The 19,436-nt window shown below is 37.2% G+C and overlaps 1 protein-coding gene across 3 annotated transcripts in view; it reads right to left on the bottom strand.

The window, feature by feature from the left end:
• Nucleotides 1-19,436, bottom strand: part of BRAF (B-Raf proto-oncogene, serine/threonine kinase) — a 136,325-nt gene that overhangs the window by 45,457 nt on the left and 71,432 nt on the right. For 2 of the 3 annotated variants that reach the window (XM_079786534.1, XM_079786535.1), the window contains 5 exons: nucleotides 18,978-19,014; nucleotides 15,200-15,336; nucleotides 13,437-13,554; nucleotides 10,842-10,926; nucleotides 9,819-9,995 (listed from right to left, as the gene is read on the bottom strand). In XM_079786534.1, the coding sequence (XP_079642660.1) occupies nucleotides 9,819-9,995; nucleotides 10,842-10,926; nucleotides 13,437-13,554; nucleotides 15,200-15,336; nucleotides 18,978-19,014 (554 nt within the window). Of the gene's footprint in view, nucleotides 1-9,818; nucleotides 9,996-10,841; nucleotides 10,927-13,436; nucleotides 13,555-15,199; nucleotides 15,337-17,472; nucleotides 17,593-18,977; nucleotides 19,015-19,436 lie in introns of all 3 variants that reach the window. The other variant, XM_079786536.1, reaches the window with a different exon arrangement.

The following is a 19,436-nucleotide window of genomic DNA, read 5'->3' as shown; positions in this document are numbered from 1 at the left end:
CGTTACAATATATAAAACACCATAGAACATAGTTGGTATTTAAAAAAGAGAGAGAGAGTTTGTAGCAGAGCTGGGGTCAGAACATGTATTTACTGACCAGTGAAGATGTTTAAAATAAGAGTTAGTGAAAAAGGGCAATACCAGTAGGATTCCATATTTAAAAACAACAACAAACCATTGTGTATAGTATTAAAATAATGAATTCTGAAATAATACACAATACACAAAAATATTAATGGTAAGTCTTTCTTGATGGTAGATTACTGGTGGTTACTTATGTTTACATTTTCAAAATAACTTTTATTTTGAAATTAAGAAAAAGTGCAACAAAAAACAATGTAGAGTTCACTCAGTCTCACCATAATCAATCCTGTTAAATTTTTTTACACATTTGGCTCCTGTTTTTTTTTTTTTAAGTTTATACTTGTCAAAAGGTTTTGAAAGTAAAACGTAACTGTAGAATCGTTTTTACTAAAAGACATAAGCAATCATGTTACATGTAAAGCTAAAACACTCTTGCTTGACAACTGCCTCCAACTTGACCCCTTTTTGCCATTCCTGGAGACAATCACTATTGAGCTTGGTGTGTGCCTTCTAATCCTTATTTTAAAAATACTTTTACATATAAATATATGTATGACTTTAAAAATCCATAAAAAATGTTTTGAAAGGGGACATATGTAATACTTTCAACAATAAATAATTATAAAAAAAAGATTTGTTTTTAAAATATTAAGTGGTTCTCTGTACTGCAGCTTGATTTTCTCATTTGATGTATTTTAAAGCTGGTGTTGTTACATACATATATAGAATTCATTTCTACTGTATACTGTGTATTCCCTTACACGTATGTGCCAATATTTTATTTATCCAGTCCTCTATGCTGGCCATTATATTTTCAATTTTTCACTATTAGTGTTTTCCTGCAATACATCTCTTCCTATACACATCTTTTGGAACAATAGCTTGTGTTTCTTGGGAGTAGGACACTTATTTCCATTTTAACAGATACTTCCAAAACACCCCCAGGGTGGTTGGTTGCATCAGCCTGTCCCAGTAAACAATTCCCCTAATCTTTACCAACATGTGATCTTGTCAGACTTTAGGCCTATTCTAGTGGGTAAAAAATAGTACCTCTTTTTTTAGTTTGCATTTTTCTGATTATCTCCTTTCTATTATTGTTTTTATCCCCTGAAAATCATAATCACTATAAATATTCTTTGATAAATTAGAATTATTTTCAATCATTAACACATACTCAATACCTTTCAGCTTTAATTCATCCTATCTTTAAGTAGATTTATTTATGAGTAAAGGGGGCAATGCCCTTCATTATAAAAAAAAAGTAAACTGAGGTTTTATACCCAAATTATTTTTTTAAAATAAATCTTTATTGTTCAGATTATTACAGTTGTTCCTCTTCCCCCCCCCCATAGTTCCCCTCCACCTGGTTACCACCCCACCCCTCTGCCCTTACCCTCCCCCGCACTGTCCTCATCCATAGGTGTATGATTTTTGTCCAGTCTCTTCCCCCACCCCCACACCCCTTTTCCCCCTGAGAATTGTCAGTCCACTCCCTTTCTATGCCCCTGATTCTATTATATTTACCAGATTATTCTGTTCATCAGATTTTTTATTCACTTGATTTTTAGATTCACTTGTTGATAGATATGTATTTGTTGTTCATAATTTTTATCTTTACCTTTTTCTTCTTCCTCTTCTTGAAGAGTACCTTTCAGCATTTCATCTAATACTGGTTTGGCAGTGATGAACTCCTTTAGCTTTTTCTTATCTGTGAAGCTCTTTATCTGACCTTCAATTCTGAATGATAGCTTTACTGGGTAAAGTAATCTTGGTTGTAGGTTCTTGCTATTCATTACTTTGAATATTTCTTGCCACTCCCCTCTGGCCTGCATGGTTTCTGTTGAGAAATCAGCTGACAATCGTATGGGTACTCCCTTGTAGGTAACTAACTGTTTTTCTCTTGCTGCTTTTGATATTCTCTCTTTGTCTTTTGCCCTTGGCATTTAAATTATGATGTGTCTTGGTGTGGTCCTCTTTGGATTCCTTTTGTTTGGACTTCCTGGACTTGTAAGTCTATTTCTTTCACCAGGTGGGGGAAGTTTTCTGTCATTATTTCTTCAAATAGGTTTTCAGTATCTTGCTCTCTCTCTTCTATTGGCACCCCAATAATTCGGATGTTGGTACGTTTGAAGTTGTCTCAGGGGCTCCTTACACTGTATCATATTTTTGGATTCTTTTTTTTTTCCAGTTCGGTGTTTTTTGCTTCTTCATATTTCAAATCTTTAACTTGATTCTTGGGAACCTCTAATCTGCTGTTGGATCTCTGTATATTATTCTTTACTTCAGTCAGTGTATGCTTAATTTCTAGTTGGTCCTTTTTCATATCCTCGAGACTCTCACTAAGTTTATTGGCAGTTTCTAGAAAATTCTTAAAAAACCTTATAACCGTGGTTTTGAACTCTATATCCAGTTGTTTGCTTTCCTCCATTTCTGTCATTTGTGACCTGTTTCTTTGTCTCCGCATTTTGGCTGCTTCCCTGAGTTCATAGAGTGGCTTTGTGTGCTAGGTGTCCTACAGGGCCCAGTGGCTCAGCCTCCCCAGTTACCTGAGGTGGACACTCTTGGTGCATCCCTTTGTGGGCTGTGTGCACAGTCTTGTTGCAGTTAAGCCTTGATTGTTGTTGGTATCACTGGGAGGAATTGACCTTCAGGCCAACTGGCTGTGAGGATCAGCTGTGTCTACTATGGGAGAACTTCTGTGCTGGAGACACCCTTATGGGGCTAGACTTGCTTCAGTGGGGCTTTGATGCTCACTGAGTCTGCCCCCTGAGTGTGTCCCTTATGGATCTGAGGAGTTGTAATCTGGATGGTCCTACTCTGACCCCTGGGTACACTGGCTCTTGGATCTCTGAGGAGGTGCTAATTTAGCCTCTGCCTGAGGCCACCCAGCAGGAGCTGCAGAGAGAGATCTGCAGATTCCTCTTCTTTGTTTGGGGTTTGGAGGTGCCCAGATGAGGCCCAGCTGTGAAGCAATGCAAGCTGCTGTGGGGCCTTGGCCCTTCTTTTGGATGTTCTGGGTCTCTCTGACCCAGCTGCAGTTTGTTAGGTAAGTTTAGATTTCAAAGGACCAGGCCATTCATATGCAAAAGCCTCTGTGCACAGCTTTGGTGGGGCGGGGCCTCAGGGAATCAACAGGGCAGAGCAAACAGCTATGGCGATCCTCAGCCCTGCCTTAAGAGTCCTCCAGGTATCAGTATCCTTTGGTATTTGCTGTGAGCACCTCTGAGAGAAAGCCACCCTCGAGTTCCGCCTGATGCCAGACAGTCCAGTTGCTCCCCGTATGAGTCTGGGTCCCCAGCATCTCACCTGGAACTGGAGTTCAGAGCAGTCGGGAGCTTGTGCCTCCCCCCTGATTAAAAAAGACAATCTTGTCCTCAGTTGCCAGCCCTTTCTGTGCTCGCGCCTCTGTACCTCTGCACTTTACTTGTGCAGCTCCTCTGAGTTTCAGTGTGCTTTTCTCTTTCCTTCTAGTTGTAGAATTTCCACTCAGCCAGCCTTTCTGTGGTTCTGGATGATGTCCTTTTTGTCTTTTAGTTGTAGTTTTGAAGTAGTTGTGCGAGGCAGCAATTTCAGGTGTTTACCTTTGCTGCCATCTTGGTTTCTCTCCCCAAATTATTTTTAATTGTTTTATATTCAGAACATAACACTTCTGTGAGTATAACATCAGACCACACCTTTCTCTTTGTGCCTTCTTCATTTAACATTTAGTAAAGTTTCGAATAAAGCTAAATTAAAAATTATACCATAAATATTATACTGACATTAAAAGTCCTGAAAAGAAATGACATGATGAATTTGAACATTCCTGAAATTTCTTTAGTAACAATATTCTTGAAAATCTTGGCCCATAGGCTAAATACACGACTATCAGGTGAGAAGCTGATAAACATACTTTATGAACCTTGATTCCTAAGAGTAAGTCTATAATGATCTACCATTAGAATGGCTCTGCTCTCTTCAGGTAAACCTAGGAATCAGAAATCATCATTCACTGAGGAAATAAGACAAAACCACACAGAAAAAATGTCACGCATCCACTGCTTATATTCTGTAATCCAATTAAGGTGACACATTTGAGAGTCCTAATAATTTAACTTTCCTACTGACTAAAGATTTTATCTTATGAGTGACCACAACCCCAACTGTTTATACAATGAGTTAGTATGCTTTTATTCTACTTACTAGAGGCCCAGTGGACGACATTTGTGCACTGGGGGTGGGGTCTTTAGCACTGCTGTGGAGGCAGGAGAGGCTCCTGCCACCGCTGCTGTGCTCACCAGCCGTGAGCCCGGCTTCTGGCTGAGCGTCGCTCCCCCTTGGAGTGCATTGACCACCAGGGGTAAACTCTTGCGTTGAGCGTCTGCCCACTGGTGGACAGTGTGCATTATAGTGACTGGTTGTTCTGCAGGTCGGTCGATTTGCATATTAGCCTTTTATTATATAGGAGGACTAGAGGCCCGGTGCACGAAATTCATGCACTGGGGTAGTGGGCTGTCCCTCAGCCCAACCTGCACCCTCTCTAATCTGGGACATCCCTCTCACAATCCAGGACTGCTGGCTCCCAACTGTTCGCCTGCTTGCCTGCCTGATTGCCCCTAACCGCTTCTGCCTGCCAGCCTGATCACCCCCTAACCACTCCTCTGACAGCCTGATTGACGCCTAACTGCTCCCGTGCCGGCCCGATTGCCCTTAATTGCCCTCCCCTGCCGGCTTGGTCACCCCTAACTGCCCTTCCCTTCCAGCCTGGTCGCCCCTAACTGTCCACCCCTGCAGGCCTGATCACCCCCAACTGCCCTCCCTTGCTGGCCTGGTCACCACTAACTGCCCTTCCTTGCCAGCTTGGTCACCCAACTGCCCTTCCCTGCCAGCCTGGTCACCCCTAACTGTCCTCCCCTGTAGGCCTGGTTGCTCCCAACTGCCCTCCCCTACTGGCTCGATCACCCCTAACTTCCCTCCTTTGCCAGTCTGGTCGCCCCCAACTGGCCTCCCCTGCCAACACAACTGCCCATAACTGCCCTCCCCTGCCGACCTGATCACCCCTAACTGCCCTCCCCTGCTGGCCTGGTCGCCCCCAACTGCCCTCCCCTGCAGGCCTGGTTCCCCCCAACTGCCCTTACCTGCAGGCCTGGTCACCCCTAACTGCCCTCCCCTGTTGGCCTGGTCCCCCCCAACTGCCCTCACCTGCAGGCCTGGTCCCCCCCAACTGCCCTCACCTGCAGGCCTGGTTGCCCCCAACTGCCCTCCACTGCAGGCCTGGTTGCCCCCAACTGCCCTCCACTGCAGGCCTGGTTGCCCCCAACTGCCCTCCCCTGTGGGCCTGGTCTCCCCCAACTGCCCTCCTCTGCCAGCCCAGTCACCCCTAACTGCCCTCCCCTGCAGGCCTGATCACCCCCAATTGCCCTCCCTTGCAAGCTTGGTCCCTTCCAACTGCCCTCCCCTGCTGGCCTGATCGCCCACAACTGCCCTCCCTTGCTAGCCATCTTGTGGCGGCCATCTTGTGTCCACATGGGGGCGGCCATCTTGTGAGTTGGAGTGATGGTCAATTTGCATATTACCTCTTTATTATATAGGAAGGATGCCCTGGGACTTTAGAATACATTTTGGAAAGTAGTCAGAAAGATCACCTTCAACAATACTTGGAAAACATTTGGGGGAAGACTATTTTGAAATGAAGGCTTTGCCATTCATTTAATAATGGCTATTTAAATAGTCTATGGACTTTGTGAAATGATGGTGGAGGACAGGGGAGGAGGAACCAAACATTTCAAAGTTAAGTATAAATAATTGTGAAGGATGCCATTTCCAGTATACTGTAAATATCAACATTTAAACATTTGTTGTTGTTGTTATGAGAATGTTTCTTTTAAAGCATCTGTTCTTGTTTCATGGATAGAAAAACCTCCTTTTATAGCTGAGAAAACGGACAGTTTTTTGGGGGGAGGGGTACCTCTTTCCTTGCATTGTTTGTTTATTCCTAGTTGCCTTCCCTTTTTCCCATTGGTTTGGTCTTTCTCATGGGCATCACAGACTTTCCCTCTGATGTCTGTGGTGAGTCAGAGATAATTTCAGACTGAGTGAAGGACTAAAAAGCTGCCTGAAAGCTTTAGCATATAGATGGGCTGTTTTTGAACTTCCTTGTACAGTGATCTAGGTGGACTTCCTGAAGTCACCACTTTTGGGTCTTTCCTCTCAGTTGGTAAGATTCTTCACAGAAAACTCTTCCAATTTCTTGTGTGAAGGGTAAAGTTCAGCTTCTAGCATTCTGGGAACCAAATGAAAAGAGAGTGCTGAGGAACTCCCTATTCATTGTTCAGTAAGTAGCCCCATTTCTAATAAAGTGCCCATGTCCATGTCCCCAGTCCAGAGATATTTGTTTTTCTCTCTGTAGAGAATAAACTTTCAGTCTACTGTAGGGATGGGACAGTCACCCAGTGCACAAAGCAGGTGAGATTTTTGAGAAGTTTTCCAGATAGGCCTTTTCATTTATGTCCTCTCCCTCCTCCAGAAATACCTGGCACTGCCAATTCTTGAGACTTTTGAGGATTTTGTGGTTAAGTCAGGTTAGTTTTCATTTCTCCATGGCCAACTAATGATTTAGCTTTTTGGGGTCTATTAAGACCATGATTATTTCTCCATTTGTTTTCTAGCTTATAAAATGTTGTTGCTATTATTTCCTTTCTCTGTTATCTCCAACCTTATATGTCTATGCTGAAAAAAGAATCCTTTATTATAGTTTCAGTGGAGTTTCAAAAGATAGCATAAATCTGTCATCTTATCAGAAACCCACATAGCTATTTTATTTATTCTGTTTTTAACTTCATTGTGGTAAACTACAGGGTACCCCCCCCTCAATATGTATACACTTTAACAGCTGATAGCTCCATTATGAAAATGAAATATATATTAATAAACTCTCCTTTATAATTATTCAAAGTGTGTGTATACATTTTTTGGAATATATACATACATACATATATATATATATATATATATATATATATATATATAATAAAATTTCCCATTTTAACAATTTTTATGTGTATAATTCAGTGACATTAAGTATACTCGCAATGTTGTGCACCATCTAACAAAATTTTTTTATTATCCCAAACTTCATTTCTGTTTTATTTATTTATTTATTTAAAATATATTTTACTGATTTTTTACAGAGAGGAAGGGAGAGGGATAGAGAGTTAGAAACATCAATGAGAGAGAAACATCATGATGAACAAGAACAGACCCAGAAACAAGGAGACATGGATCAGACTGTCGGGCCTCAGGGGGAGGGTAGGGGAGGGTGCGGGTAAAGGGGAGAGATCAACCAAAGGACTGTGTGCATGCATATGAGCCTAACCAGTGGTTAAGGAAAACAGGGGGGTGGGGGCATGCGTGGGGAGGGGTGTGGGATGGGAATGGGGGGATGAGGACAAATATGTGATACCTTAATCAATAAAGAAATTAAAAAAAAAAATAAAAAGTGGATTGTATAAATTAAAACAAAAAAAAAAAGAACAGAGAAACATCGATCAGCTGCCTCTTGCACACCCCCTACTGGGGATGTGCCCGCAACCAAGGTACATGCCCTTGACTGGAATCGAACCGGGGACCCTTCAGTCCGCTGGCTGACGCTCTATCCACTGAGCCAAACCGGTTAGGGCTTCATTTGTTTTAATTTCTTTCAGCAATGTTTTATACTTTTTAGAGTACAATCTTTTATCTCCTTGGTAAAACTTATTCCTAGGTATTTTATTCTTTTGGATAGTCTGGAAATGAGATTTTTCTTTTTAATTAATTTAAAAAAATTAAATTTATTGAGGTAACAATGGCTAATCATATTATATAAATTCCAGGTGTACAATTTTATAATATGATGACATCTGTATACTCTATTGTGTGCTCACCACCCAACGTCTAGTCCCCTTCCATCACCTTGTATTTGATCCCCTTTACCATCCTCATCCTCCTTCCCACCTCCATTCCCCTCTGGTAAACGCCACACATAGAGCCATGTTCTACATTCATAGCCAGGTATAGTCATTATATATTGATTGCTACTTAAAATGCCAGCAAAGCATCTCAGAGTAGATAAATAGACTTCAAGGATTTACACTTACAGATCCCAAACTGAAAGCAATGGAAAAATATTGCACCATTCACTGACTATTCCCCAGACTACAGAACTATTCCAATTTGATAGTGTTCTTCTCTACTGTAATTTCTTGTCTTAATCAATACTGGCATTTGACTGCCCCATCACTGTTTCTAAAAATAATTTTCATTACTATTCTTTGCTGCCTCGGTTTATAGCAAAAGCCCTTTCCCCTCTGATATCCTTTTATTACTTTGTGGACTATTTTTTCCTTTCCTTGACATTTGTCAATTTTGGTATGAGAAGGATTTGGCTTCTTTTTTTCCTAAAAGGTGAACAATAATACTCAAGTTAATCCTTCTTAATTTTTTATTTCACAGATATATACTGAGTACCTATCATAGGCCAGGCCCTGTTCTAGGCATTAGGGATAAAACAATGAACAAAACAAAGCCCCTGCTCCCATACAGCTTCTATTCTAGTGGGAGTGTCAGACAATAAACAAATATGTCATATGGAGTTGGGTGTTAAAAAACAAAGATAGGGGTACAGAGAGTGACAGGGTGGGGTAGGAACATTAGTTAGTTATATAAGGCAGTGATTTTCAACTGTTTTCATCTTATGGCACACATAAACTAATTACTAAAATTTTTCGGCACACCAAAAAACATATTTTTTGCAATCTGACAAAAACAAAGGTATAACTTCGATTTATTCACACTGGACGGCTATTGTGTTGGCTGAACTCTCTTTACTTGACAATCTAAAGGAAAAGAGGTCAGTGAATGTTTTGGTATTGCATGTTTTAAATCTCCTGCAGCTCACTGGTTGAAAATCGGCTCACTGGTTGAAAATCGCTGATGTAAGGTGATCAGAGAAGGCTTTTATTAAAAGGCGACATTTGAAGAGAGACATGGGGAGAAAGCTCCATGGATATTTGTGGCATGAGTACACCAAAGAGAAAATAACAAGTACAAAGGCCCTGAGGAGGGCGTGTGCTTGGAGCAGGGGGCGTGAAGGTGGGGGTGGGGAGTAAGCTTTGTTTCTCTCACAATGTTTACTATATTTGCTATGATTTACTCTTAAAAAATTTTAATATAACCTTTCAGATTTGAACGGATTCAAATTCTGGCCTGTGGTAAATTTTATAAAGTTACTTTTTATCTTTTAAATTACAGAGCATAATTCAGTGGATATGAACAACTCAATTTGAAATCCTCAGAAAGGACCAGAATATAGATTTTCATTTTACTTTATTGTATGCAAATGAAAATATGGGAACTTGGAGAAAATAATTTGAAAGAATAACTAACAATTATTTTATATACTTCTATAACTGCTAATGATTTTTAGTGGTCTTTTGCTTGCCTTTTTATTTTTTGAACCATTATTGCTTAGCTAAATCACTGCATGCAGAACATAAATTTGCAGCCAAATATTTATTATCAAATACTTTGTATGTTTTGAAGACTGTAAAACGGATTATTTCTTAGTATCATATTTGCAAGCCATTACTTAAAAGTGTCTATATGTTGTTAGGCAGTAATTTAAAAAGCAATCCAAAAGACTATCAGCTGAAATCTTTAAAACACCCTCAATGGTCTTCAAAAGTAATTTACAGTAGATTTAACAGAATGGAACTTACTCCATGCCCTGTGCAGTCTGCCGTGCAATATCTATAAGTTTGATCATCTCAAATTTGGTCTCAATGATGTGGAGATGGTGATATAAGCTGGAGCCCTCACACCACTGGGTAACAATAGCCAGTTGTGGCTTTGTTGAATAGCCCATGAAGAGTAGAATATTCACATGTCGAGTTTTCCTATAAAAAGAAATGTGAAAGTAAACAGTAAATGTCGATAAACTTCAGCAAATCTTAAAAAGAGGCCAAAGAAGTCTACTTATCAGTAAGATTTTGTCAGAAAAAGATATTTTAAAAAAGGCAGAAGGAAAAATTTAGAACAGACTTTAGTAATTGTCTATTTTAACATTCTACTCTTTTCAGAAATATCTTTTTTAATATACCAGACAGGCAACTAAATACCTTTAATTATGGAAAGTTCATCACTGAGGCTAAAGCCTATTTCTCCCATTCTTTTGTTTTAAGTAGTTCTAGTTTTAGATTTTTTTTTTGGGGGGGGGGTGGTTGAGAAAGAATCATTTTCCTACGATTTCCCCACTGGCTTCCCTGTTCTGCTCTCTGGAAGAGGAGTCTGTACTCTATGGAACATAAGAGCTTTCTATGGACCCAATATCCTCAGTTCTGTTGATTACTTTGCCCCCCTAGGTTGCAGTTCTCTAGAATCGCCCCCACTTAAGTTGTTCTCACCTATACATACTGCAGTTTGTTAATGTTTCTCAAGTTCCAGGGCATGACGTAATATCTAAATGTGTTCTGGTAAGATTAGAATCTTGAGAGTATTATTTACATAAGTGCAAGTATTATTTCTCATAATCAGAATACTACATTAATCCACTCTAAGCTTAACTCTCCTATCACCTATACAATATAATACTGCATAACACTTAAAAGAATATGGTTAAAGTTAAAATCTACTCAAACTCTTTTTATCCATTTTGAGTAAATATAGCAAACAGTGGCAACCACTGAAAAACAGGAGTTAAAGAAGATACTGTCTCTGGAAAACAATAGTCTATACTAACTCACCTGAGTACTCCTACTTCATTTTTGAAGGCTTGTAACTGCTGAGGTGTCGGTGCTGTCACATTCAACATTTTCACTGCCACATCACCTAAAAGGTAATTGTCAATCCAAATGTCATTCTATTTTTTAAGATTTAAAAATATTAAAAACTCTTGTATATTTTCATGAATTACCACAGCCTTAAATCCACACCATTATTAAACTGCTTTATGGTAACTTATGAAATAAATTATATCATACCTTCCTAACTGCATTATTTTTCTAAGGATAACACTAAACCAACAATGATACTCTTATACTGATATTTCAAAATACCAATCCAAAAAAGATAGCCAACCTTGTTTTTCAACTGGAAATTTAGTTTAACCAGCTAAGTACCCATGGTATTTTCCAGGTTATTTAACAATATTAAATTAGACACATGTACTGACTAAATGTTAAAACTAAAAATCACAGGCCAAATAAAGCTAGGCTGAAATAGAAAACTACAAAACTTCCTTATTAGAGTACCTAACATTTTTTTCAAATCTATAGAACACTTGTTGCTTTGCTTAGGCAAGTTATTAAAAAAAAACAACTTTATGTGAAACAGGTAGAACTCACACACACTGCCAGTGGGTGTGTAAATTGGTATAACCACTTGAAACACTGCTGGCAGTATCTACTAAAACTGAATATATGCAAAACAGTGGTCCCATAATTCTTTCCTAGGTATATAGCCAGCAAAAATGGACACATATGCTCATCAAATGACATGAATGAACTAAGAATGTTCACAGCAGCAGCATTTGCAATAGGCCCAAACTGGAAACTATTAAAATTCTCATTACATAGTAAATAGAAAAAGGAATCATTTTATAGATCATGAATGATCTACAACTACACACAACAATGCAGATGAATCTTATAAACAATGTTGAGTGAAAGGGGTGAGTCACAAAAGAATACATACTGTTAGCTTTCTGCTAAAATCAGCATAGTGGTTGCCCTTGGGGGAAGAGGTCATGAGGAGGACTTCTACAATGCTGATAATGTTCTATTTATTGACTACAAATGTGTTCACTTTGTATTACATGCACTTTTATGTACAATATACTTAAGTATAATTAACTTATTTTTCCTGATTATCAAATTAATACAGTGCTCATAGTAAAAAAATTAAACATTTTGAAGAAACAAAGAAAAAATATTTCCCATAATCATATCACACATAAATGAACATTGTTAATATGTTGATATATATCCTACTAGGCTTTTATATGTATCAGTACAGATATTTATGAATTCATGTGAAAAGATAACCTAAAAAGACATGTACTCAAATACTGATGATCCTTTTAAAAACTGTTATATATACTTCCATGTAGCACCATAATATGGGATATTTTACATGCTGCTCTGTAAAATTTAATATAACACAGACACCTTTCCATAGCAATAAATAGAAATCTACCATACTACTTTAATTTCTATATAATCATACATGGAGGTTATCAATGTATTTATATAATACTCTATTACTGGGCACTTATGTTTATTTCCATTTTTCATTAATATTAAATCTCTAATTAATGTACTTGCACACACATCTGTTTGTTCCTGTCCAATTACTTCCTCATTATAAAGTTCTACAAATGGAATTATTGGTTTGATATACATATTGCTAAATTTCTCTCTAGAAAATTTGTAGCAATTTCTTTTTCCATCAGCAGCATTATATTCACAACTCTAATTATGACCAATTTTAAAAAATTCTTTGTCCATTTGAGAAGCAAATAATGATTCCTATTTTTTGATTTTGCAATTCTGGTAACTAGTGAGGCTGAACATTTTTTTATGTTTTCACTCCATTTCTTCCTTTTGTAAGTACACTTTTAATATACTTGTGGTTTATAATACATATAAAAGTACAAGCAGGAAAATTATCAAAGAAAAAAAAAAACATCTTGGGGATTAGCTCCCCTGGAGAATCATCTTTTTTAAAATATATTTTTATTGATTTCACTGAGGAAGGGAGAGGGAGAGAAACATCAATGATGAGAGCGAATCATGATTCAACTGCCTCCTGCACGCCCCACACTGGGGATCGAGCCCACAACCTGGGTATATGCCCAGACTGGGAATCAAACCATGACCTCAACCACTGAGTCAAGCCAGCCGGGTGAGAATCATCATCTTTAAAAACTGTAACGAAGCCCAGTTGGTGTGGCTCAGGAGGCCATGGTTCGATTCCTGGTCAGGGCACATGCCCGGGTTGTGGGCTTGATCCCTGGTGGGGGGCATGCAGGAGGCAGCTGATCCATGATTCTCTCTCATCATTGATATTTCTCTTTCTCTCTTCCTCTTCCTTCCCTCTCTGAAATTAATAAAAATACATTTTAAAAACTGAAGCTAATATAATGATAGAAGACCTGATTGCTATGAATCCAGTTTTTATTTTCCATAATTTTTGTTAGAAATCTTTAGTAACTCGTGAATATGATAAAAAAGTTTAATGATGCAAAAAGTGAATACTTTCTTTGATTTTTAAAAAATAAAAGTTGTTAGATATTTCCTATTATTATAACTTGTGACAAGGTCATCGTACTATATACATACCATGCCACTTCCCCTTGTAGACTGTCCCAAATGACCCGGAACCAATTCTTTGTCCCACTGTGATCTGCCCATCAGGAATCTCCCAATCGTCACTTGAATCCCGTCTACCAAGTGTTTTCTTGATAAAAGTAGTGCAAAAGTCAATCCAAAGCAAACAAAAAAAGGGAAAACCTTGTTTCACACTAAGTACATTCTCCCCTGTGTCTGAGTGTGAAAGGGACATTAAACACACACACACACACACACACACACACACACACACACACACTCTCTCTCTCTCTCTCTCTCTCTCTCTCTGGAAGAATAATAGAAGTATGATTCTTGTAATACAGAACTTAAATTGAAGAACTAGGTCAGTTTTCAGGGCTACTAACAGGCAATATAAGTATCTGTGATTAGTTAGTTTTGGCTCCAAAGGCCAAAATTTTAAATTAACATACTATGGTTTCTGTTGATAATTTACCTACTTACTTTCTTCTAGTCAGTGCTAAATTTCCTCATATATATTATCTGATCCAGTCTCTTAAAAAACTGTCAACATATACAATCACTTTGGTAGGGTAGAGAATCCACCTATCCAACATATACTATTACTACACTATTGCTAAAATTAAATTGTTAGTTTTTAATATGCATTTATTGTGCAGCAGAAAGTTATTTTTTCAAATAGGAAAGAATATCATTTGGTAATATGTACACATATAATACCTCAATAAAAAATTAAAAAAAAAAGAATATCATTTGGTAAATAATTGAATTTCAGATAAGCCCTTTAACAGTGGTCACCACTGGTGGTCCGTGAGGTCCAAAAGGTTGGTGACCACTGCTTTAGAACATGCATGCTTAATAATGCTTCCTAAAATACTAGGCTTACCCCTTTTTCCTTATTTTAAAAAGAGAACACTACAGTTGACCCTCAAAAATGGGGAGCTTAAGGGTACTGACTCACAGAGCAGTGGAAAATTGGTGTATAGTGCTCCCTTCGGCAGTACATGTACTAAAAATTTGGAACCATACAGAGAAGATTAGGATGCACATGGATGACACGCAAATTCATGAAGCATTCCACATTAACCTTTTGCACTCGGATGTCGAGTGTGACTGGACATGGTTAGCATCGGTAGCAGCTCTTTTTATACTCTTTGAATGTATCAATAATTTGAAATATAAAAAAATCCAAATAAATAAGTTTGTATGAAAAGAAACTCCAGTTTTTTATTCTACTGCCGCGCTTTGTAAAATCTGGGGTATTTAAAAAATTAAATCCCGAGTAGAATAAAGGAATCGAGAAAAAAGTGAGTGCAAAGGGTTAAAAAAAAATAAATAAAATTGGTGTATAACTTTTGATTTCTCCCAAAACTTCACTATAATGGTCTCTTGGTATCTGTTGGGGATTGATTCCAGGACCAATATTGCTTTCAATCATGCAAAACCTGGGGATATGGAGGGCCAACTGTTTATTTACTGAAAAAAACACAACACACCAGCATGTAAGTAGATCCACGCAATTCAAATTCTTGTTATTCAAAGGTCAACTGTATTCTTACTCTTTTGAAACTACCTTTAATTGCATTAGAGTTGAGAGCACAAATCTGTGTTGTGCAAATATGTTTTAAGCAAACAATTATCAGCTCTTAATTTTATTTGATTATGGGAATTCTGTGTCACATATGGACATATCATTATATCTAAAGGTGACATTAGATTTGGCTCTAACTTCTATAAAGAACACAGAAGAATGAAGATATCATATATTTTTTTACCATTCGATTCCTGTCTTCTGAGGATGAAGATGATTTTCTTTCCCGCTGAGGTCCTGGAGATTTCTGTAATGCTTTCACATTAGTGAGTGAGCCAGGTAATGAGGCAGGGGGGGTGGCGGATAAACCTGTAGTTGACCCTAAGTTAGTGAAAGGAAAAATGTATCCATTAAAAGAAAATCAAGTATGTTAATTTATTTATTGGGGGCAGAGGGTGTGGGGAGATTTAGACTTATTTAAAAAATACAGTGCATGTTCAAGTATAGAACTTTTAGAAAGGATAGGCCAAAAAGGGGCCTCATTTGGTAATTAGTACTATAATTTCTTTGAGTTTTCTGGCCAATTTAATGACCCTTGAAACATCTGATTACAGATATACACTTTGCTTATTGGTGCATTTTCTAAGAAAAAGACTATCTCTAAAATAAGAGATAAATACTAAACAATATTCCCAAGGTTCTGTGTCTTTGACTTTAAAAATCAAAAAAGCAAAATCAATTTAACAGCCTGTATAAAAAAACAACAACTTTATTTTGTTGCTTCAGCAAACAAATATAAATCAATATAAAAAAAGATGGAAATCCCCAAATGGAAACATATTCTAATAATGGCCATAATGTTTAAAATATTTGGCTTCTACATATTAGCCACTAAATTAAAAAAAAAAAATCCTACAACACATACTAGACTACTTAAGAGTGAGAGACACTGGTCGGTTTAATCAGTTCCCGAAGGCTTAGTCTAGTAAACAAATATGATTTGTTGCCTGTATACAACAAAGCCAGCAGGTTTCTCAAGCCTCTCTTAATAATCCCTGACTGCCTTTATAAGTGAGAGCAAAGTAAGTGATATGGCCTCTCAGCCAAGTTACTACAAATGGCAATATTCTATCCGTCAACTGAGTCCACTGGGTCTATTCTTTGAAAGTGGACTTAGTTGGCAGGGTTGCATACTTTCTGATGGGTACTTTTCCATCAGTGGCAATAATTCTAAATTCATGTACAGTACCTTGTTCAGAGTAGTTCAGGACAATGACTCCTAATGGGGCCTGAGTACAGTTAAGTAGGACTGAGATATCAAAAAATATTTGCATATACAGAACAAAAAGACTTCAAGAGAATTTTTAAAAAATTGCTATTCTTTGGAAAGGGGTAGTCACTATCTTTCAAACAGGGATACCAATGGCAACATTTAAATCTGTGTAGAAATTTATTATTACATCACATGCTACCATGTGGAATTTCCATAATCTCATCTGTAAATTTCTAAAAGAAAATGGAATGTCTATTAACTAGAGCACAATCCATTTTCTACCTTCTATTGATAATTTTCAACATCATAAAGCCTTAACTGTTTGCCCATGCCTCCCATTTCTGATCTACTTAGTACTGTACTGATATTATTAAATTATGCCACTCAGTCCTGTATGACTTCCAGCCCATTCTATGGATTTTCTGAGAAACAGACGGGCTAAGAGCAAAAATCTGAAAGACCACCACTATGTTCAGAATAACTGGCAGACACTAGCAAAAGCCAGTAAATTCTTTAAAACTATTTATAGCAAACTCCTGCCTCAATTTTGACTTTATTAAAAAAAAATCAGTTTAACTACTAATTAAAGTTATGGCAAAATAAAATAGGAGATTGAAATTATACTGCTTTTTTCTCAGATTAAGGCATAACTGAAAGTATCAATCCTCAAATTTTCTGAAATATGCTAAAATATCCCAAATATATTAAAAATCTTTTCAAAGCTCTCTACCTCTGATATAATATAAAATATACATGTCCTACATTTAAAAAGGACGCTGCTGATAATACAGAAAAAATAAAGGCAAAAGTCTAGTAAAATCTCTTTACAGGGATTTCCATTTTTACTTTTTTAGCAACCAAAAAAATTGGTAACAAGTATTAACAATCATCAAGTTGACCACCTAAATGGATTAAAATAAAAGGAATTCAAGTAGGACACCCCCTCCCACGTTATTTATTGCCACCCACTGAGTTTAAGAAGTTACCAAGCCCAAAAAGTAATGTAACAAAAACCATGATGGAAATCTAAGACTTTTCTTGCTTTTAAAATTTATGACAGAAAGCTTGTGGTAGTGAGTATGTGTGACAAGCACATTCAGAGCATTCCAGCCAGGCCAAGCAGAAATTTAGTACTGAAAACTCTCACACTTACAAACACACGCTGTGAAGGTGAGGCACAAACAGTAGCTGTAGTTTATATTTAGTTTGCTTTGGGTGAAAACAAGAAAGAAGAGCCCAACTACCTCTGAACACTGGGCCAGGCTCAAAATCAAACACTATTTCACTGGGGACAGAATGTAGGAGGGGACTGGGAGTCCGGGATTGGTATTTCCGAAGACAGCGCATCAGCTGGTTCAAAGGGGCTGTTAGAAGAGAAAGAGAGGGGCAGGCAAACACAGGAAGACAGACACACAGAAGAAATGAAAGAAGTCATGGGGAATAAATAAGATGAGTCGAAGCCTGCTTCACAAAATAATTCTGGATGTTTAAAACATTTTTCAAAATCCCAATGATTTTTTAAAAAATGACTCATAAGAAAGGACAAGAGATGCCACTTCATTTTAGGTACTAAGCAGGCAGTTTTTAAGACTAAGTTAACTTTGTGATGCTAAAATGATGGCAACATTTAAATGCTGGATGTATTGGGCAAAATTTTCAAAAGCCACAGCTACTAAGACATATGAAAGTCAAACTGGCAGCAACATTAATTGGAGGGTTCATGGAATAACAAACATAAAAAACACTTTTATAACTATATACTATAGTAAATATGAAGTCTAGAGTATTTAATGCAGGGTTATTACTTTGGTAGCTTCACAGGTACACAGAAACACAACAAAAGATGGTTTATACAATGTTCAGTATAAAATATCTTTGAGACTGGGCTTAGACATTTTGAAGACAAAGCAGGTCACAGTGAAGAGACCAACTCTAAACAAGATAAGCAGGTATTGCAGGCCTTCCTTATTAGACAGAAGACAGCTGAAAAGTAAATATGGAGAATCATCTAGAAGAAAACTTGAAGATAAGTTTCAAATACCATCTCTTGGAAAACATGGGGGTAAATTCTTATTTTAAAAAGAATTTTCTTATGCAATGTTTTCTTATGCCCCCTATTTTTACTGGGTGCTAGAGTGAAAAGTCAGATAAAAATTCTGTAAGAAATCTCAATTTAATTTCTCATTTGCTTATTTTATTTACTGGACAAAAAAGGGCAACTAGGCTTCTTTATTAGAAATCCATTATGTAAAATGTACATTTCAAACCCTTTTAGAAGACTGAGGGAAATAGTTGACAATATCTATCAAATTGAGAAGTTGTGACAGGCAATCCAAGGAATTCTCCAAAAAACGATTTAGAAAATCAAGTTTTAATTGATTCTAAGCTTAATATTTAAATATTGGTGGAGGTTTCCAAAAGAAATTTTGCATCTCCAGCTTTGGAGAGGGTTTGGAATCAATAAAGTGGGTAAAATAACTAAGAATCTCTCCTTGACAACCTTTTAAAATTATAGGTAGTACATTTAAGAACCCTTTTAATGTCTACTTTTTCTCTATTCATGTTATAAGTTAGTTAAAATTTTATTAGAGATAAATGATAAATACTAAAGGAAACAAAAAAAATTTGGGTTTTCTCTACACATTTTTCTCTGTGTCTGTGTTTCATGAAAGAAGCAAATATAAAGGAGACAAGCAGCAAAGCAGTTGCATTTTTCCTTGGGTTTTTAAAAACTGAAATCACCACTTACCTCCGTCACTACGAAACCCTTGGTCTCTAATCAAGTCCTACAAATAAATAGTAATGTATATTTTATTCAAAGCATGTGGTAAAAAAGTAATAACAACACTGAATTTCCCACTAAGCATGAACAGAAAGGTTAATTTAAAATAACTGTCTTATAATTACTTCACAAAACAGAAAAAATATGAAATTAGCTAGTGAACACGATAAAATCAAAATTTGAAGCAACCTAATCCTATATTGAAGGGATTATTAGTCCTGATTAAATGTTGAAATCCATTTCAGGCCATTCAAAACCAATGGCTGCATCAATTCTTATAAAAATTCTACTGGCACATATTAAGAGCCATAAAATGTTCATACCCTTTGATCCTGTAATTCCACTTCTGGGAATTTTTCCTAAGGAAATAATTCAGAAGAAAAAAATGATATGCACAAAGATGTTTAGTGCAGCATTATTCACCAT

The sequence above is a fragment of the Cnephaeus nilssonii genome, assembly GCF_951640355.1.
Source record: "Cnephaeus nilssonii genome assembly, chromosome: 12".
Classification (NCBI taxonomy): Eukaryota; Metazoa; Chordata; class Mammalia; order Chiroptera; family Vespertilionidae; genus Cnephaeus; species Cnephaeus nilssonii.
This window is presented reverse-complemented; position numbering and strand designations above follow the sequence as displayed.